Below are 12,641 nucleotides of genomic sequence, written 5' to 3'. Positions count from 1 at the left end.
CCCAGAGTATAGGCTATCGACACAGTACACTTTGACCCCCTTTCGAAAGCTCTTCCTTCACCATACGACTCACTTACCACCGTTTGCACTACACGTGGTGGATTTAAACACTGTCCTTGATCGGCGCTGTCCACACGTCTGCTGGGTCTGAACTGTGACATGATGCGCGCGTCGGGAACTTGACAGAGGGTGGAACGCTTACCTGCTGCTCGTTTCCCTCCACCGATGCTTCGAATGCGCTCCAAGCCTAGTATTCGAAGCAGGGGTCTCTCTCTCTCTCTCTCCATAGATCTTACTTTATCACTTACCTTTCCTCACTTGTTACCTCTCCCTCTCTTACTCTTTCTGACGTTCCCTCACTGTTCAATTGTCTTTTTTTTCTAATCAAGGGCAAAGCAAGAAGAGGAAGCGGGTCTATGGGAATGGCTCAGTTGGGGGACAGAGACAATAGGAGTGCTCAGTTGTTTTTTCCTTGTCATTTTCTAACTCCCTTTCTCCATCCTTCAGTCCCTTCCTGCCTCCTCTGCTCCTTATCAGCGTTATATAAGTAAACAAGTGAAAATGGAAGAGATGGCGAGGGGGGGATAACCAGGGCTGGGATTGTCCACCTCAGATGCTGAAATACGAGAGCCACATGACACTCACTCACTCGCTCACTCACTCACTCGCTCAGTTACTCACTCACTCACTCGCTCTCACTCACTCGCTCATTTACTCACTCGCCCATTTACTCACTCGCCCATCTACTCACTCGCTCATCTACTCACTCGCTCATTTACTCACTCGCTCATTTACTCACTCGCTCATCTTCTCACTCGCTCATCTACTCACTCGCTCATCTACTCACTCGCTCATCTACTCACTCGCTCACTCACTCACTCGCTCACTCACTCACTCGCTCACTCACTCACTCGCTCGTCAAAAGGAGCAGGAAAAACAAAAACGGATTATCCAAACTTTGTACATTGGTCTTATTGTTCTTAAAGCATCACTACAAAGACGTTTAGAGAAATATAGTAGAAAGGCATTTGTTCTTTGTACAGACTAGCAATACTGTCTAATAAATTAATGCAATCTTACACTTGTCTTGGTGAATATGTACATCATTTACATACATAAACACGCACCCGCACGAAGGTCACGCGTCTCAAAGGGAAAAAAAAGTCTTTACACCCGAACACAAGACGGGAGCGTTGTAAGAAAATAGAAACTTTCTTCAATATTACATACTGAACGAATAACTGAGTATACAGAAGTGTCTACACAAAACACATACACATTCCTGGGTACACACATTCTTTCTCCCGCTCGTGCACTGTCCTCTGATGCACACAGTTCCATGTGCACACCATGTCTACATAAAACACACCCGTACACATGTTTTCTCTCCTACCCATGTATTATGCGAGGTGCATACATCTGTATGTCCACACGTCATGTAGGTACACGGTGCAGACAAGGCTTCGAAAGGCACCTGTGTTGTCACTGAGAGGTTCACACACCGAGAAGCTGCCGTCCTTCCCGCAGCCACGACACCTTGAGGCACATCACCGGACCGGAGCCACGCCCGCGACGGCTCACGAAGGACATTTGTGTTCCACCCACCAGGGCAGGACCAGAGAGATACCCTGAAATGTAAGGCCACAGGCTGCGCCTTAACGCACCAAGTGCACACGCGTACACGCACACACACACAAGGGACTTAAGGTATCAACTTGTTCTCCCTCCCCTGTTCCCTGTACTCCCTCTCCTGTTCACTGTACATTGGAGTGTACCTTTCCTGCGTCGGATAGTTCTTCTCCATCTCTTGAAGGCCGCGCCCTTTGGTTTCGGGCACTAAGGTCACCGTGAACACCAGGCCGATGAGGGAGAAGCCCGCATACAGCCAGAAGGCCCCGTACAACCCCAGCCCCAGCTTGAAGTCAACGAATGTCTTGATGCTGACGAAGGAACATGCATAGCTCACTGAGTTGGCGATGGCGCCCAACCCGCGGTGCTTCAGTGGGAACAGCTCCCCGATGTATATCCAGGAGATTGGCGATATGCCCAGAGCGAAGGCTACCTGGAAGATGAGGGCACAGGTGAGAGGTATCCAGTCATTCTTGGCTGCGGCGTCGATGCCGTTGTCGCTGCCCGTGACGTAGAGGAAGGTGCCGAAGCCCGCAAGCGCCGTCGACATGAGGAGGTTGGAGGCGATGAGCAGCGGCAGGCGGCCCACGGTGTCGATGAGGACTGAGGACACCATGCCCGCGAGGATCTGGAGGAGGCCCACCACCACGGCGGCGCTGTACGGGTTGATGCCCACGAAGGCCTCGCTCAGAATGGGCACGGCATAGAAGTTGAAGGCGTTGGCTCCGCTGAACTTCTGGAACACCATGAGGCCGCAGGTAATGAGGACGGGCTTGACCAGGTCACGACGCCATTCCCTGTAGCAGGTGACCTCAGACTCCTCCCGCATGACCTCAATGTTGGCCTTCATCGTGTCCAGCTCCTGCGTCACGTCCAGGCCGCCTCGCAGCCACGTCAGCGAGGTGGCGGCGTCGTCGTCGCGGCCTCGGTACAGCAGGTAGCTGGGCGTCTCTGGGATGAGCATAAGGGCCAAGAACAGCAGCGCCGGGGCGATGGAGGCCACCATGGCGAGCTGCCGCCAATCCAGGTACACGCCCAGCAGGAAGGAGAGCAGCATGCCCACGTTGGCCGTCAGCTTGGCCACGGAGCAGAGGCAGCCGCGGATCTCCGGGTGGGCGATCTCGCTGATGTAGACGGGCGTTACAAGCGACACGATGGCCGAGCAGATGCCGCACATGAACGAGGAGGCATACACCATGTGCACGTTGGAGGCGAACACTGTTAGCAGCCACGAGAGAGCGAAGGGAAGAGAGACCATCGCAAGGACACTCTTCCTACCCAGCCTCATTGCGAAGCCGCTCGGGACGCCTCCGAAGAATGCGCCGAGTAGTGACAGCGAGGCGATCCAGGAGCCCTGCTCGTCGGTGATGGTGAAGTAGTACGACTGTGTGGTGTTGGCGGGAAGGGGTAGCTGCATGGAGGCGAGGGCGGGGGAGGAGTAACCCTTGCCTAAGCCCGTCGCCAAGGGCCCCAAGGCCACGATCAACGTCGCCACAACCTGCAGAAGATAGAGAAAAGTGGTTAAATATGGGTGAATATTATGGCACTAACGAACTAACAAGATAACTAATTTAGTCTGTACAAAGCCATTGTCCCGTCCCGGCCGACACTATTCTGAGGCTAAGCAGAGCTTGGAAGACGGAGGGCACCAGCCAGCCTCTGTCGGGCCACATGTCTCGCCCGTCTTGACGCTGCCCAGCCCGGCGCTCGACGCTACTTGAGCATGGCCAGTAAGTGACTGCAGTTGCTGGCGTGTGACCAGAATGTGGTGCAAAATTATTCAAGCTGAAGATTCACAACAAACAGTCCATCACAAACACGCATTCTCCACATGACTGTTCCGCTCGTGGGTCTCCGCCCGTCGTGGCAGACAAGCACCATCACCTGCCCCTTAGAAGGTCAGCGTCAAGGGTGGAGACCAACACCCGAGCCTCCCAAGGGCGCCTGGCTTGTGTATCCGAGGCATAACTTCCCTGATGGTGAGGTGGAGCTCGACCCTCGCTGCCCCGCCCGCCTGCCACCGATCATTTAACGCTCGCCTCGCCCCGACATTCTTGAAGAAGCTTAAATAAATATCCTCGTCCGGCGTAGATAATGGATTGCACGGCGTCTCTTTACCACTTTGACTACTCAGGCCCCGCTGCACCTTTTGTTTTCTGATTTCCTTACCATTTGACTTTCTTTGTTTCCTTGGCTTGTTTCCAGACTACGTGACACCCCACGCCTCTCTCTCCTCGCAGTCCCACCACCTGTTTTCTTGTTTCTTTTTCTGCAGTTAACGGGCATTAGCTCGCATATTTAGTCACTTTCTTATTCCTGCATTCTTTTTCTCGCTTCGTGTGTGTATCGTGTGGGTGTGGGGGGCTCGGGGGTATAAAAGCAAAGAAAATCATTCCACCTCCACAACGGAAATATAAGAAACGGACGATGCCTGACAAAATTCCCACACAAATGAGTTACGTTCACACAGATGATAAAAAAATATCCCCTGGTTACCTGGCTATCGGTCTCGAGTTACGACCAAGGCTTTCCCATGCGACCGGCCCTCCCTCCGAGCCTACTACGCGTTTTCATTGGAACACTCGAGCGAAGGAAGGAAGGAGACGCAGGATTCAAGGACTTAAGAGCAGACAAAGAGAGCAGATAAAGACGCTCCCTTATATAATGCAGCCAAATGTTAGGCTATTTTACGTTGCATAATCTCGATCTAGTGAGAAGAAAAGCTGTTGAAGTTGTGGTTGGTGTCTAGTTGCTTTTTGCTGTGCTGGTAAGGTTTTGTTTTACTTTAATGCTCTCTGGGTTGACTCAATACACCTGGTTTAGGGTTGATTAGCGGCATCCTACTTGAGGTAATCTCCACAGCGGAAGCTAAAGAAAAAGAAAAAAAGAAAGCTAAAGAAAGAAAAAGTAAAAACAAACAAGCAAGCAAGCATGAAAGAAAGACAAAGACAAAAACAAAGAAAGAAGAAAGACAAAGAAAGAGAGAGAAAGGAGAAAAAAGACAGTGGAAAAAAAGTTACAGAAAAAGAAAGAAAAGAAAGAAAACTAAAATAAGTACTACTAAAAACTAAACGAATCCATAATAAATTAACAAAAAACAACTCAGGAGAAGGAGCGTCTATGTATAGTATTCAAGAGCAAATTTTCACGCACAGCTGCATTCTTGGTCTTCCTGAACTAGCCGACACAGAACTCACCGTTGCAACGTAGAGATAAGGAAACGATTTACAGAGACAAGGTCGAGGAGCGGCGGAGCGATATGAAATGAGGAGTGAAATGGAAGAGGAAAAGGTCAGGCTGTTTGGGTTTATAATATGCCTCCTTTTTCGTGTTTTGGTGAAGGTAAATGAGATCAAACACTAATTATTGGGGTCGAGAATCGCTTGAGGGATGAAGTGAGGAGCATTGTATACGAGAAAGAGTTAGGATGTTCTCCCTTACAATATTTATTTCTTGTTTCCTCTTTCGTGTTTAATTAAAGGTGGTAAATGAGATCAAACAATAATTACTGGGGTCAAGGAGCGGAGGGGAGATGGAGTAAAGAGCAAATTATATGAGAAAGGGGTCAAGATATTTAACCTTATATAATAGTTCTCCTCGTGTCTTATTTTTACAGTTTCTTGGTAGAGGCAAATGAAGCTCAGCAACAACCGGCCTCTTGCAGACTCCTAACGTTCTTATGTTCTTAATGGCACTCAAGACTTTTCCTCCCTTTTCAACCCATCACTTGCGTAAAATACTTCAAGGGAACGAGACCAGGCAATGAGACGCCTCCCTTCCTAGCCGTGGGAACTTTATTACTTATCTCGCTTACTCTCTCTCTCTTTCTCTTTTCTCCTTTCCCCATTCCTCCTCTCTCGTGTACTCTCGATTTCTCTTTTCTCATTTTTCCAACCCTCCTCTCTCGCTCACTCTCATTTTCTCTTTTCTCATTTTTCAAACCCTCCTCTCTCGTTTACACTCTCCTCCTTTTTTTATTTTTTTTATTTTATGTACCTAACACTTCTCATGAGTATTTATGTAGCAAAAGGTAAACGCTTATAACCATGGGAACTAGAAGTGAACGATTAACAGTATTTTTTTTCTTTCATTTTCTGTTCCACCTTTTTTAATCTTTCTCTTATATAACATCTCATAAGCCGATGTCGTACGTAGCAAAGGGAAGCGTTTCTAACCGTGGGAACTATAACTGAACTTATCTCTATTCACCCCTACCACAAACCTTTACCCGACAAACCTGATCGTTGGATAATCTCTCTCAAACCTCGGCCGGGACACACAGACTGACACCTGCACCCCGTCCGGTTCTATAGGGTAGCGCCCCCTCACCCCCTCCGCCCCTGCCCCCTCACAACACAGCACCCTCCCCCCCCCTCCCCCGCCCTCTGCCTAAGTGGTGTCGAGGGTGTTGCAGTCACGGTGGATTAACTTTTTCTGAGCCGCAGTGAACATGAATGTGTACCCTGGCTCCCCTTAGCGTGAACATAACACTCAAAGCATAATTACCCCCAAGTAGTACAGTGAACTTATGTGTGAGTTTGTACAGCATGAACTCTTTGAGAACTCTTGAGGAATTAACTGACTTTCTCTTCCCTTCTATCCACTACTACTACTACTACTTAATCAAGACTCCCATACGAACCGCTTGCCCTCTTTGTCCCTGAGTGAGCTCCTTCCTGCCCTCTAATGTATATCTGGTGTTAACGTTATAAACAAAACTACACTTGGTAAAACTGAGAAGGAAATGAAGGTAGGTGAAGGGGGAGCAGAGCTATAACATGTATATTGGCTATCAACATTGCACACTAAACTACACCAGGTAAAATATAAAGGGATGATCATTCTCCGCCTTTCTAATGCGTTAAGGCCCCCCGTATAACCTCATTGCCCTTTTAGTCCCTTAGTAAGTCTCTGTTTCAGCTCCTTACTGGCTTCTGAGGGATGAACTTTCTCCGCCTTTCTAATGCGTTAAGGCCCCCATATAACCTCATTGCCCTTTTAGTCCCTTAGTAAGTCTCTGTTTCAGCTCCTTACTGGCTTCTGAGGGATGAACTTTCTCCGCCTTTCTAATGCGTTAAGGCCCAAGTATAACCTCATTGCCCTTTTAGTCCCTTAGTAAGTCTCTGTTTCAGCTCCTTACTGGCTTCTGAGAGATGAACTTTCTCCGCCTTTCTAATGCGTATAACCCCGTATAACCTCACTGTCCTTTTAGTCCCTTAGTAAATCTCTGTTTCAACTCCTTACTGGCTTCTGAGGGATGAACTTTCTCCGCCTTTCTAATGCGTTAAGGTCCCCGTATAACCTCATTGCCCTTTTAGTCCCTTAGTAAATCTCTGTTTCAACTCCTTACTGGCTTCTGAGGGATGAACTTTCTCCGCCTTTCTAATGCGTTAAGGCCCCCGTATAACCTCATTGCCCTTTTAGTCCCTTAGTAAGTCTCTGTTTCAGCTCCTTACTGGCTTCTGAGGGATGAACTTTCTCCGCCTTTCTAATGCGTTAAGGCCCCCATATAACCTCATTGCCCTTTTAGTCCCTTAGTAAGTCTGTTTCAGCTCCTTACTGGCTTCTAAGGGTGAACTTTCGCCGTTTTTCAACGCACCATCACTACTATTCAGGCTCCTGTACACACCTTACTGTCCTCTTAGCCGTTTCATGAGTCTGTTTCACCAAGTATGTGACCCTTTTCACCACAAATGTTCTTAAGAAGCCTGCATTAACTCCACTACGCCTCATGTCAAGCCATACCACACACTCTCCCCAACACCACCGCATTCCCCTTTTTCTCCCTTCCTGTTCCTTATTTACTTTATATCCCGATGACTCCTTGCAAACACCTGCTTCCCCTGACATTAATCCCAAGAAAAACACCCCCTCTATCCTTCGACCCCGATCCTCACACTCCCGCCCCTTCCCAGGTCCATATTCTGGGCTCACACAACCACATTTGATAAGGATTTCGTAGAGATTGTAGGTGAGCATTTCCATGGGTAGTTTCATGAGCCTAGTGATAATTCTGCACCATGAACGTGGAAAACACTCATGAGAGCCTGATTAATCTACTTTTGGACTTTAAAGATATTTGTTGTGAGAACCGAGAGCATCCGAGAATACGAGCCTTAGTCAACTTTACTATAGAAAGAAATTATAGTCCTGAAGCTCACCTGGGTCAGCCGCTGCGGCCTATTGCTGTAGATGAGGCTCAGCGTGGAGCTCGCCATTGCGGGGACGCGGGGGGTTCACTCTGCAGGAGGAAAGGGAAAAAATAATATTAGTGCATTAAAGATCAATAGTACGGAATTTTAGATCATTAGTAAAATTTTTAAATCATTAGACAGAACAACATCACAGAAAACACTCTTAGTCCCATACCAGTACGTTTTAAGTCTTTAGTACAATATTTTAGATCATTAGTACAAAACCATCGTAGGAAACAGATGAGTAGTGCAAAACCATCATAGGAACCAGACCACTAGTACAAAATAAACCTAGGAAAGGATTACAGTTTCATTTTTAAGGTAAGGGAAGCCGAGTATAAAATGTACTGAAGAACATGCCTGCTGCCTGCTACCGGTACTTCAAAAAATAAAATAGCAGACAACCCCCAATATGAAGCTTCAGATTCGCACCTATGATAAACACCTATAATATTCACGCGCCTACATTAGTACTCTCAGTGTTTGTTTAGCCCACTTTATACTTCTCACTATCTTCAATCTCAGCTTAACTAGACTTTTCATAGATTGCCTTATCTTTACATAGATTGCCTTATCTTTAGGAGGTATACAGTACACATTCTCAATAAAAGGAATGCAGGGTTATGACGCGTATATCAGATGGCAACAAGCTACGTACAAAACAACAACTGATAAAACTGAAGAGGAACGGAAGATAGGTGAAGGGGGAGAAAGGTATATCTGTATATCTGGTGTTAACGTTATAAACAAAACTACACTTGGTAAAACTGAAAAGGAAAGGAAGGTAGGTGAAGGGGGAGCAGAATTATGACATGTATATTGGCTATCAACATCACACACTAAACTACACCAGATAAAGTATAAAGGAAAGGCCGGTAGGTGAAAACGGGGAGAATAGTCGCATACAAAACTACGCTTGGCAAAACTGAAAAGGAAAGGAAGGTAGGTGAAGGGAGAGAAGAGTTATGACATGTATATTGGCTATCAACATCACACACTAAACTACACCAGGTAAAATATAAAGGAAAGACAGGTAGGTGAAAACGGGGAGCATAATCAAGGCATGTATATCAGCAATAAACATCACATACAAAACTACACTTGGCAAAACTGAAGAGGAAACCAGGTAAAGGTAGATGAGTGAACCAGAGACAGAAGGTGAGAGTACTGCGATCAAATCAACCAGGAAGTGATCGGTTGAGTGTGACCACGTTAACGAGGATTCATGTCAAGGCGCGTCAGCCACGGTTACGGCCAGATCGGTGGTGGTCAGGCAGCAATAAGCCAGAGCCATCAGTCTAATGTCATCACCTCTCACGCCAGCCATCACCCCATGCCGCGGATGCCACGGCTCACACGTAACAGGAATGAAGCTGAGTGAGTCTATTCCCGGGATGATGATGCGGCTCTCAGGGGGGTCACAAGCAGTCTCCTCGATAGATAAACTCAAACTCAAACTCGTAACTCCTCTTAACTCTTAGCTGACTCATAATTCAAGGCTCACAACATTAACTCAAGCTCAAGACTCGTAACTCCTTTTAACTCTTAGCGGACTCATAACTCAAGGCTCACAACATTAACTCAAGCTCAAGACTTGTAACTCCTTTTAACTCTTAGCTGACTCGTAACTCAAGACTCATAACGCTGTCATCGCTTCCTCCATAGGTCCGAGACGCTATCGAAGCCATGCATACCAAGACACAGACACGCAAACAAATACAGACGATCTTTAACATACTAGTTACGCTCGTTTGAGTTCATGCATCAGTTACCATTACAAACACAAAACTGGGTTACTAAGTGAAGAGCAACATCACTCGGAGTACAAAAAACAAATGGTATCAAGTACAAGTCCACGAATCATCACCACCACCGTCTGAGCGCCTGAGGGCAAGCCAACAGGTGAATGTGGCAGGGGTGTGGAGTCGGAGTCGCCTGAGTCGCCTGCTTTTGGCCGGAGTCGTTGTCAGAGTCGGTAAAAATATCTCCGACTCCGACTCCTTTACGATATATGTGATGTGGTGTGGCTGGGTGTGGTGTGTGCTGTGGCTGCAGGTTTGATTTGCCTGCGACCGTACTGTGGAAGAGGAGAAGGAGGAGGGGGTGGAGTCGGAGCCGAATTTTTTTTTAGCTCCGACTTTACACCCCTGGAATGCAGAACTCCAAACCTCCTCCGGCCTTATCGTTGGGAGGACAGAACAAGAAAGACTTAACCCGTCCGCTGCGATTGGCACGGATTTGGCTTTGACTGCATGTAGCCTGGTAACTATACTCCATGTCTTTCTCTGTGGTGGATAGTGGAGTGTTTCCCGTGTGGTATTGGTGTGCTGGATATCCCCTCCCAAGGTGCAGGACCTTACATTTCTCTTCATTGAGCTGTAGCAGACACTTTTTGTTCCATTTCTGTAGCTTAGTGAGGTCTGACTGTAGGAAATCCGTAGTCAAAGGGTTAATGGATATGACAGGAATGTACGATGCCAACAAGCACGCGGTGACTAATCGTACTTGAATACGTCCTTCCGTGAGCAGAAATAAAAATCCCAACGAAATCCATGAGAAGCTATTTCACACTCCATCTCGCCCTGTTTCTGCTCCTTAAACTCGTCCCCAACCCTTACGAGGTGTCAGTTACGCCTCGTCAATCATCTACGGCTTTTTTTTTTTTTCTCTCTCTCTCTCTCTTCGCTGTTTCTTTACACTTTCACACTTTTTTTTTCCTTATTCGCGGCCGACGGTATTGAGGTATTTTTAAAGTCTGGTCATTCTCAGCTTAACCTAATCAATCATCCTTTTTATCTTCTTATCTTATTTTTTTTTACATTTTTTTAATCTTCGCAGTGTTTTTCGAATTACTCCTTTCCTTATTTGGTCTTATATTTGGTCTCATAATTTGCATGAGTTCTAGGTTGTGATCACGTTCAACCTGACCCAGGCCTCAGCATCTCTTCATCTGCTTCTTATGTTTCATCTTTTCATTAGTTTTTTGATCCGCTATTTTTTTCCACTACACTCCTCCCCTTATTTGCCTTTATTACCCTTGATAAATTATTTCTATATTACGGCCCCGCTCAACCTAACCCAAGCCTCAGCACCTGTCCTCCCCCCCAGATACAGTCACTTATAAAGCCGCCTGTCAGCCCCGCGCCGGCGAGGTATGACTTGAGGCTCCCTGGCAGCACGCAGGAATAGCTCAGTCTCCGCCTCAACGCACCGCCCGCCTCTATCCGTCTTCCTGTTGGCACATTCATCACCTTCCTTTCATTACTTCCTACTCATTTTTCAGTATCCCCGCCGCCTTTCAGTCAGGCTTAAAGTTGGTTTTACATACTTCAATTTCTTCTGAGTCTGTCTGTCCCTACACTAATATAGTTTTATCAATTTCTCCTTTATTTTTTTACTCATCCAATTGTCTCATATCACATCGACTTCCCCGTGTGTCAAGTGTTATTCAATTATTTTTCGGTTTCCTTTCTTCCAAGTCTGTTTTCACATTAATAAAGTCATATAAATTTCTCCTTTAGTTTTCATTCGTCCATTTATTTCCTTTTGTCTACTTTACACATTGAATTCATCTTATATAGCTAACGTTATTTAGGTCAGAATTCTCAGACGCTTCCGAAACTCAACTATTTCCAAAGGTCTCAAAGGACACTAGTCGGGTTCTCATGATTTTTTTTCACGTTCATGGTGTACAGAAGCTTTATCGAACCACCCCCAGGTTCATAAAACTATCCTTGGAAATACCCACATCAACTCTGAAAGCCGTGTCAGATGTGTGTGTGTGCTTGGCGGCCGATAAGAACACGCATATCTCTTGTAGTAATCTTATAATTCAATTTATCAAAAGCTTTCCATCTCGCGCGTCTGGCATCACAGGCAGGAGGGAGAGTCTGAGTTCATTAAGGGGGTGGTGGTAGCGGTGGCGAGGGCGGCGGTGGTGGTGTTGCCGGGGTCTGGCGGGTCTCAGCAGTGCCATTCATTACCCTCCCTCTCCACCACCACCACCACCACCACCTCTTTTCTCTCCACAGTAGTGCCAGGCCTGTGTCTACTATGCCACCTCGAGCTAAGTGCCTTGACAACGTGCTCAGTTTGTATTTTTTTGTTTATTTGTCACGTGTCTCTTCTCCCTTCTTCATCACGATTCCCGCATTCATAAGCACAATGCGATTCGTCAGTCATGCTGCGAATTTCTCTCTTCTCATCACTTTATTCATCACTATCCCTTCTCAATCCCTATTTAAGCATTCAAACACTTACAATCCGTTTCGACATTGATGTTATTCCTATTTCTGTCTTCCCATCACTGTCTATCATGTCTCTTCCCCTTTCTTTGATCCTTTTCTCGCACTCAGAACCCTCTATTCCCTTTTACGAGTGGCATTCTTTCTTTTCTCAACACTTCTGTCATTTCTCTTCCTATTTCTTTGATCCACTCCCCACACTCAGAACCTTCTAATCCCTTTCACCAATGATATTCTTCCTCTTTCATCATTTCAGACAACAAAGAAAAAGGTAATCTATTTCTTCGTCACTTCCTAGCAATACCTTCCCCTCACTATAGTAATCTAATGGACCTTATCCTAAATTACGTTAAGTCTCATTTCCAACGGTCTCTTTTATTTTTTCTCCCTTCACTCGCTTCAACAAAAGAACAGGAAGATACTTATACACCTATTTCCCCATTTCCCTCTCGGTTCTCCCCGTCTCCATCCCTTCTCATGCATAATAACGTCGTGATGCCTTCATTCTCCTTGTTCTCCCTTTGGCCACCTCAATTAATTTACCACTTCCGTCTCCTCCCCACCCCATCCCGTC

General features: G+C 46.5%; 1 protein-coding gene across 1 annotated transcript; it reads right to left on the bottom strand.

Moving 5' to 3' along the window:
* Positions 1-947: 947 nt before the first annotated feature.
* LOC127004010 (facilitated trehalose transporter Tret1-like) lies at positions 948-7,958 on the bottom strand. The gene is made up of 2 exons (XM_050871167.1): positions 7,791-7,958; positions 948-3,127 (listed from the first exon to the last, which is right to left on the bottom strand). The coding sequence occupies exons 1-2, from the start codon at positions 7,845-7,847 to the stop codon at positions 1,703-1,705; spliced, it is 1,482 nt and encodes a 493-aa protein (XP_050727124.1). The 5' UTR covers positions 7,848-7,958; the 3' UTR covers positions 948-1,702.
* Between the last annotated feature and the right edge of the window lie 4,683 nt (positions 7,959-12,641).

Source organism: Eriocheir sinensis, chromosome 27 (assembly GCF_024679095.1).
Source record: "Eriocheir sinensis breed Jianghai 21 chromosome 27, ASM2467909v1, whole genome shotgun sequence".
NCBI classification, from domain to species: Eukaryota; Metazoa; Arthropoda; class Malacostraca; order Decapoda; family Varunidae; genus Eriocheir; species Eriocheir sinensis.
This window is presented reverse-complemented; position numbering and strand designations above follow the sequence as displayed.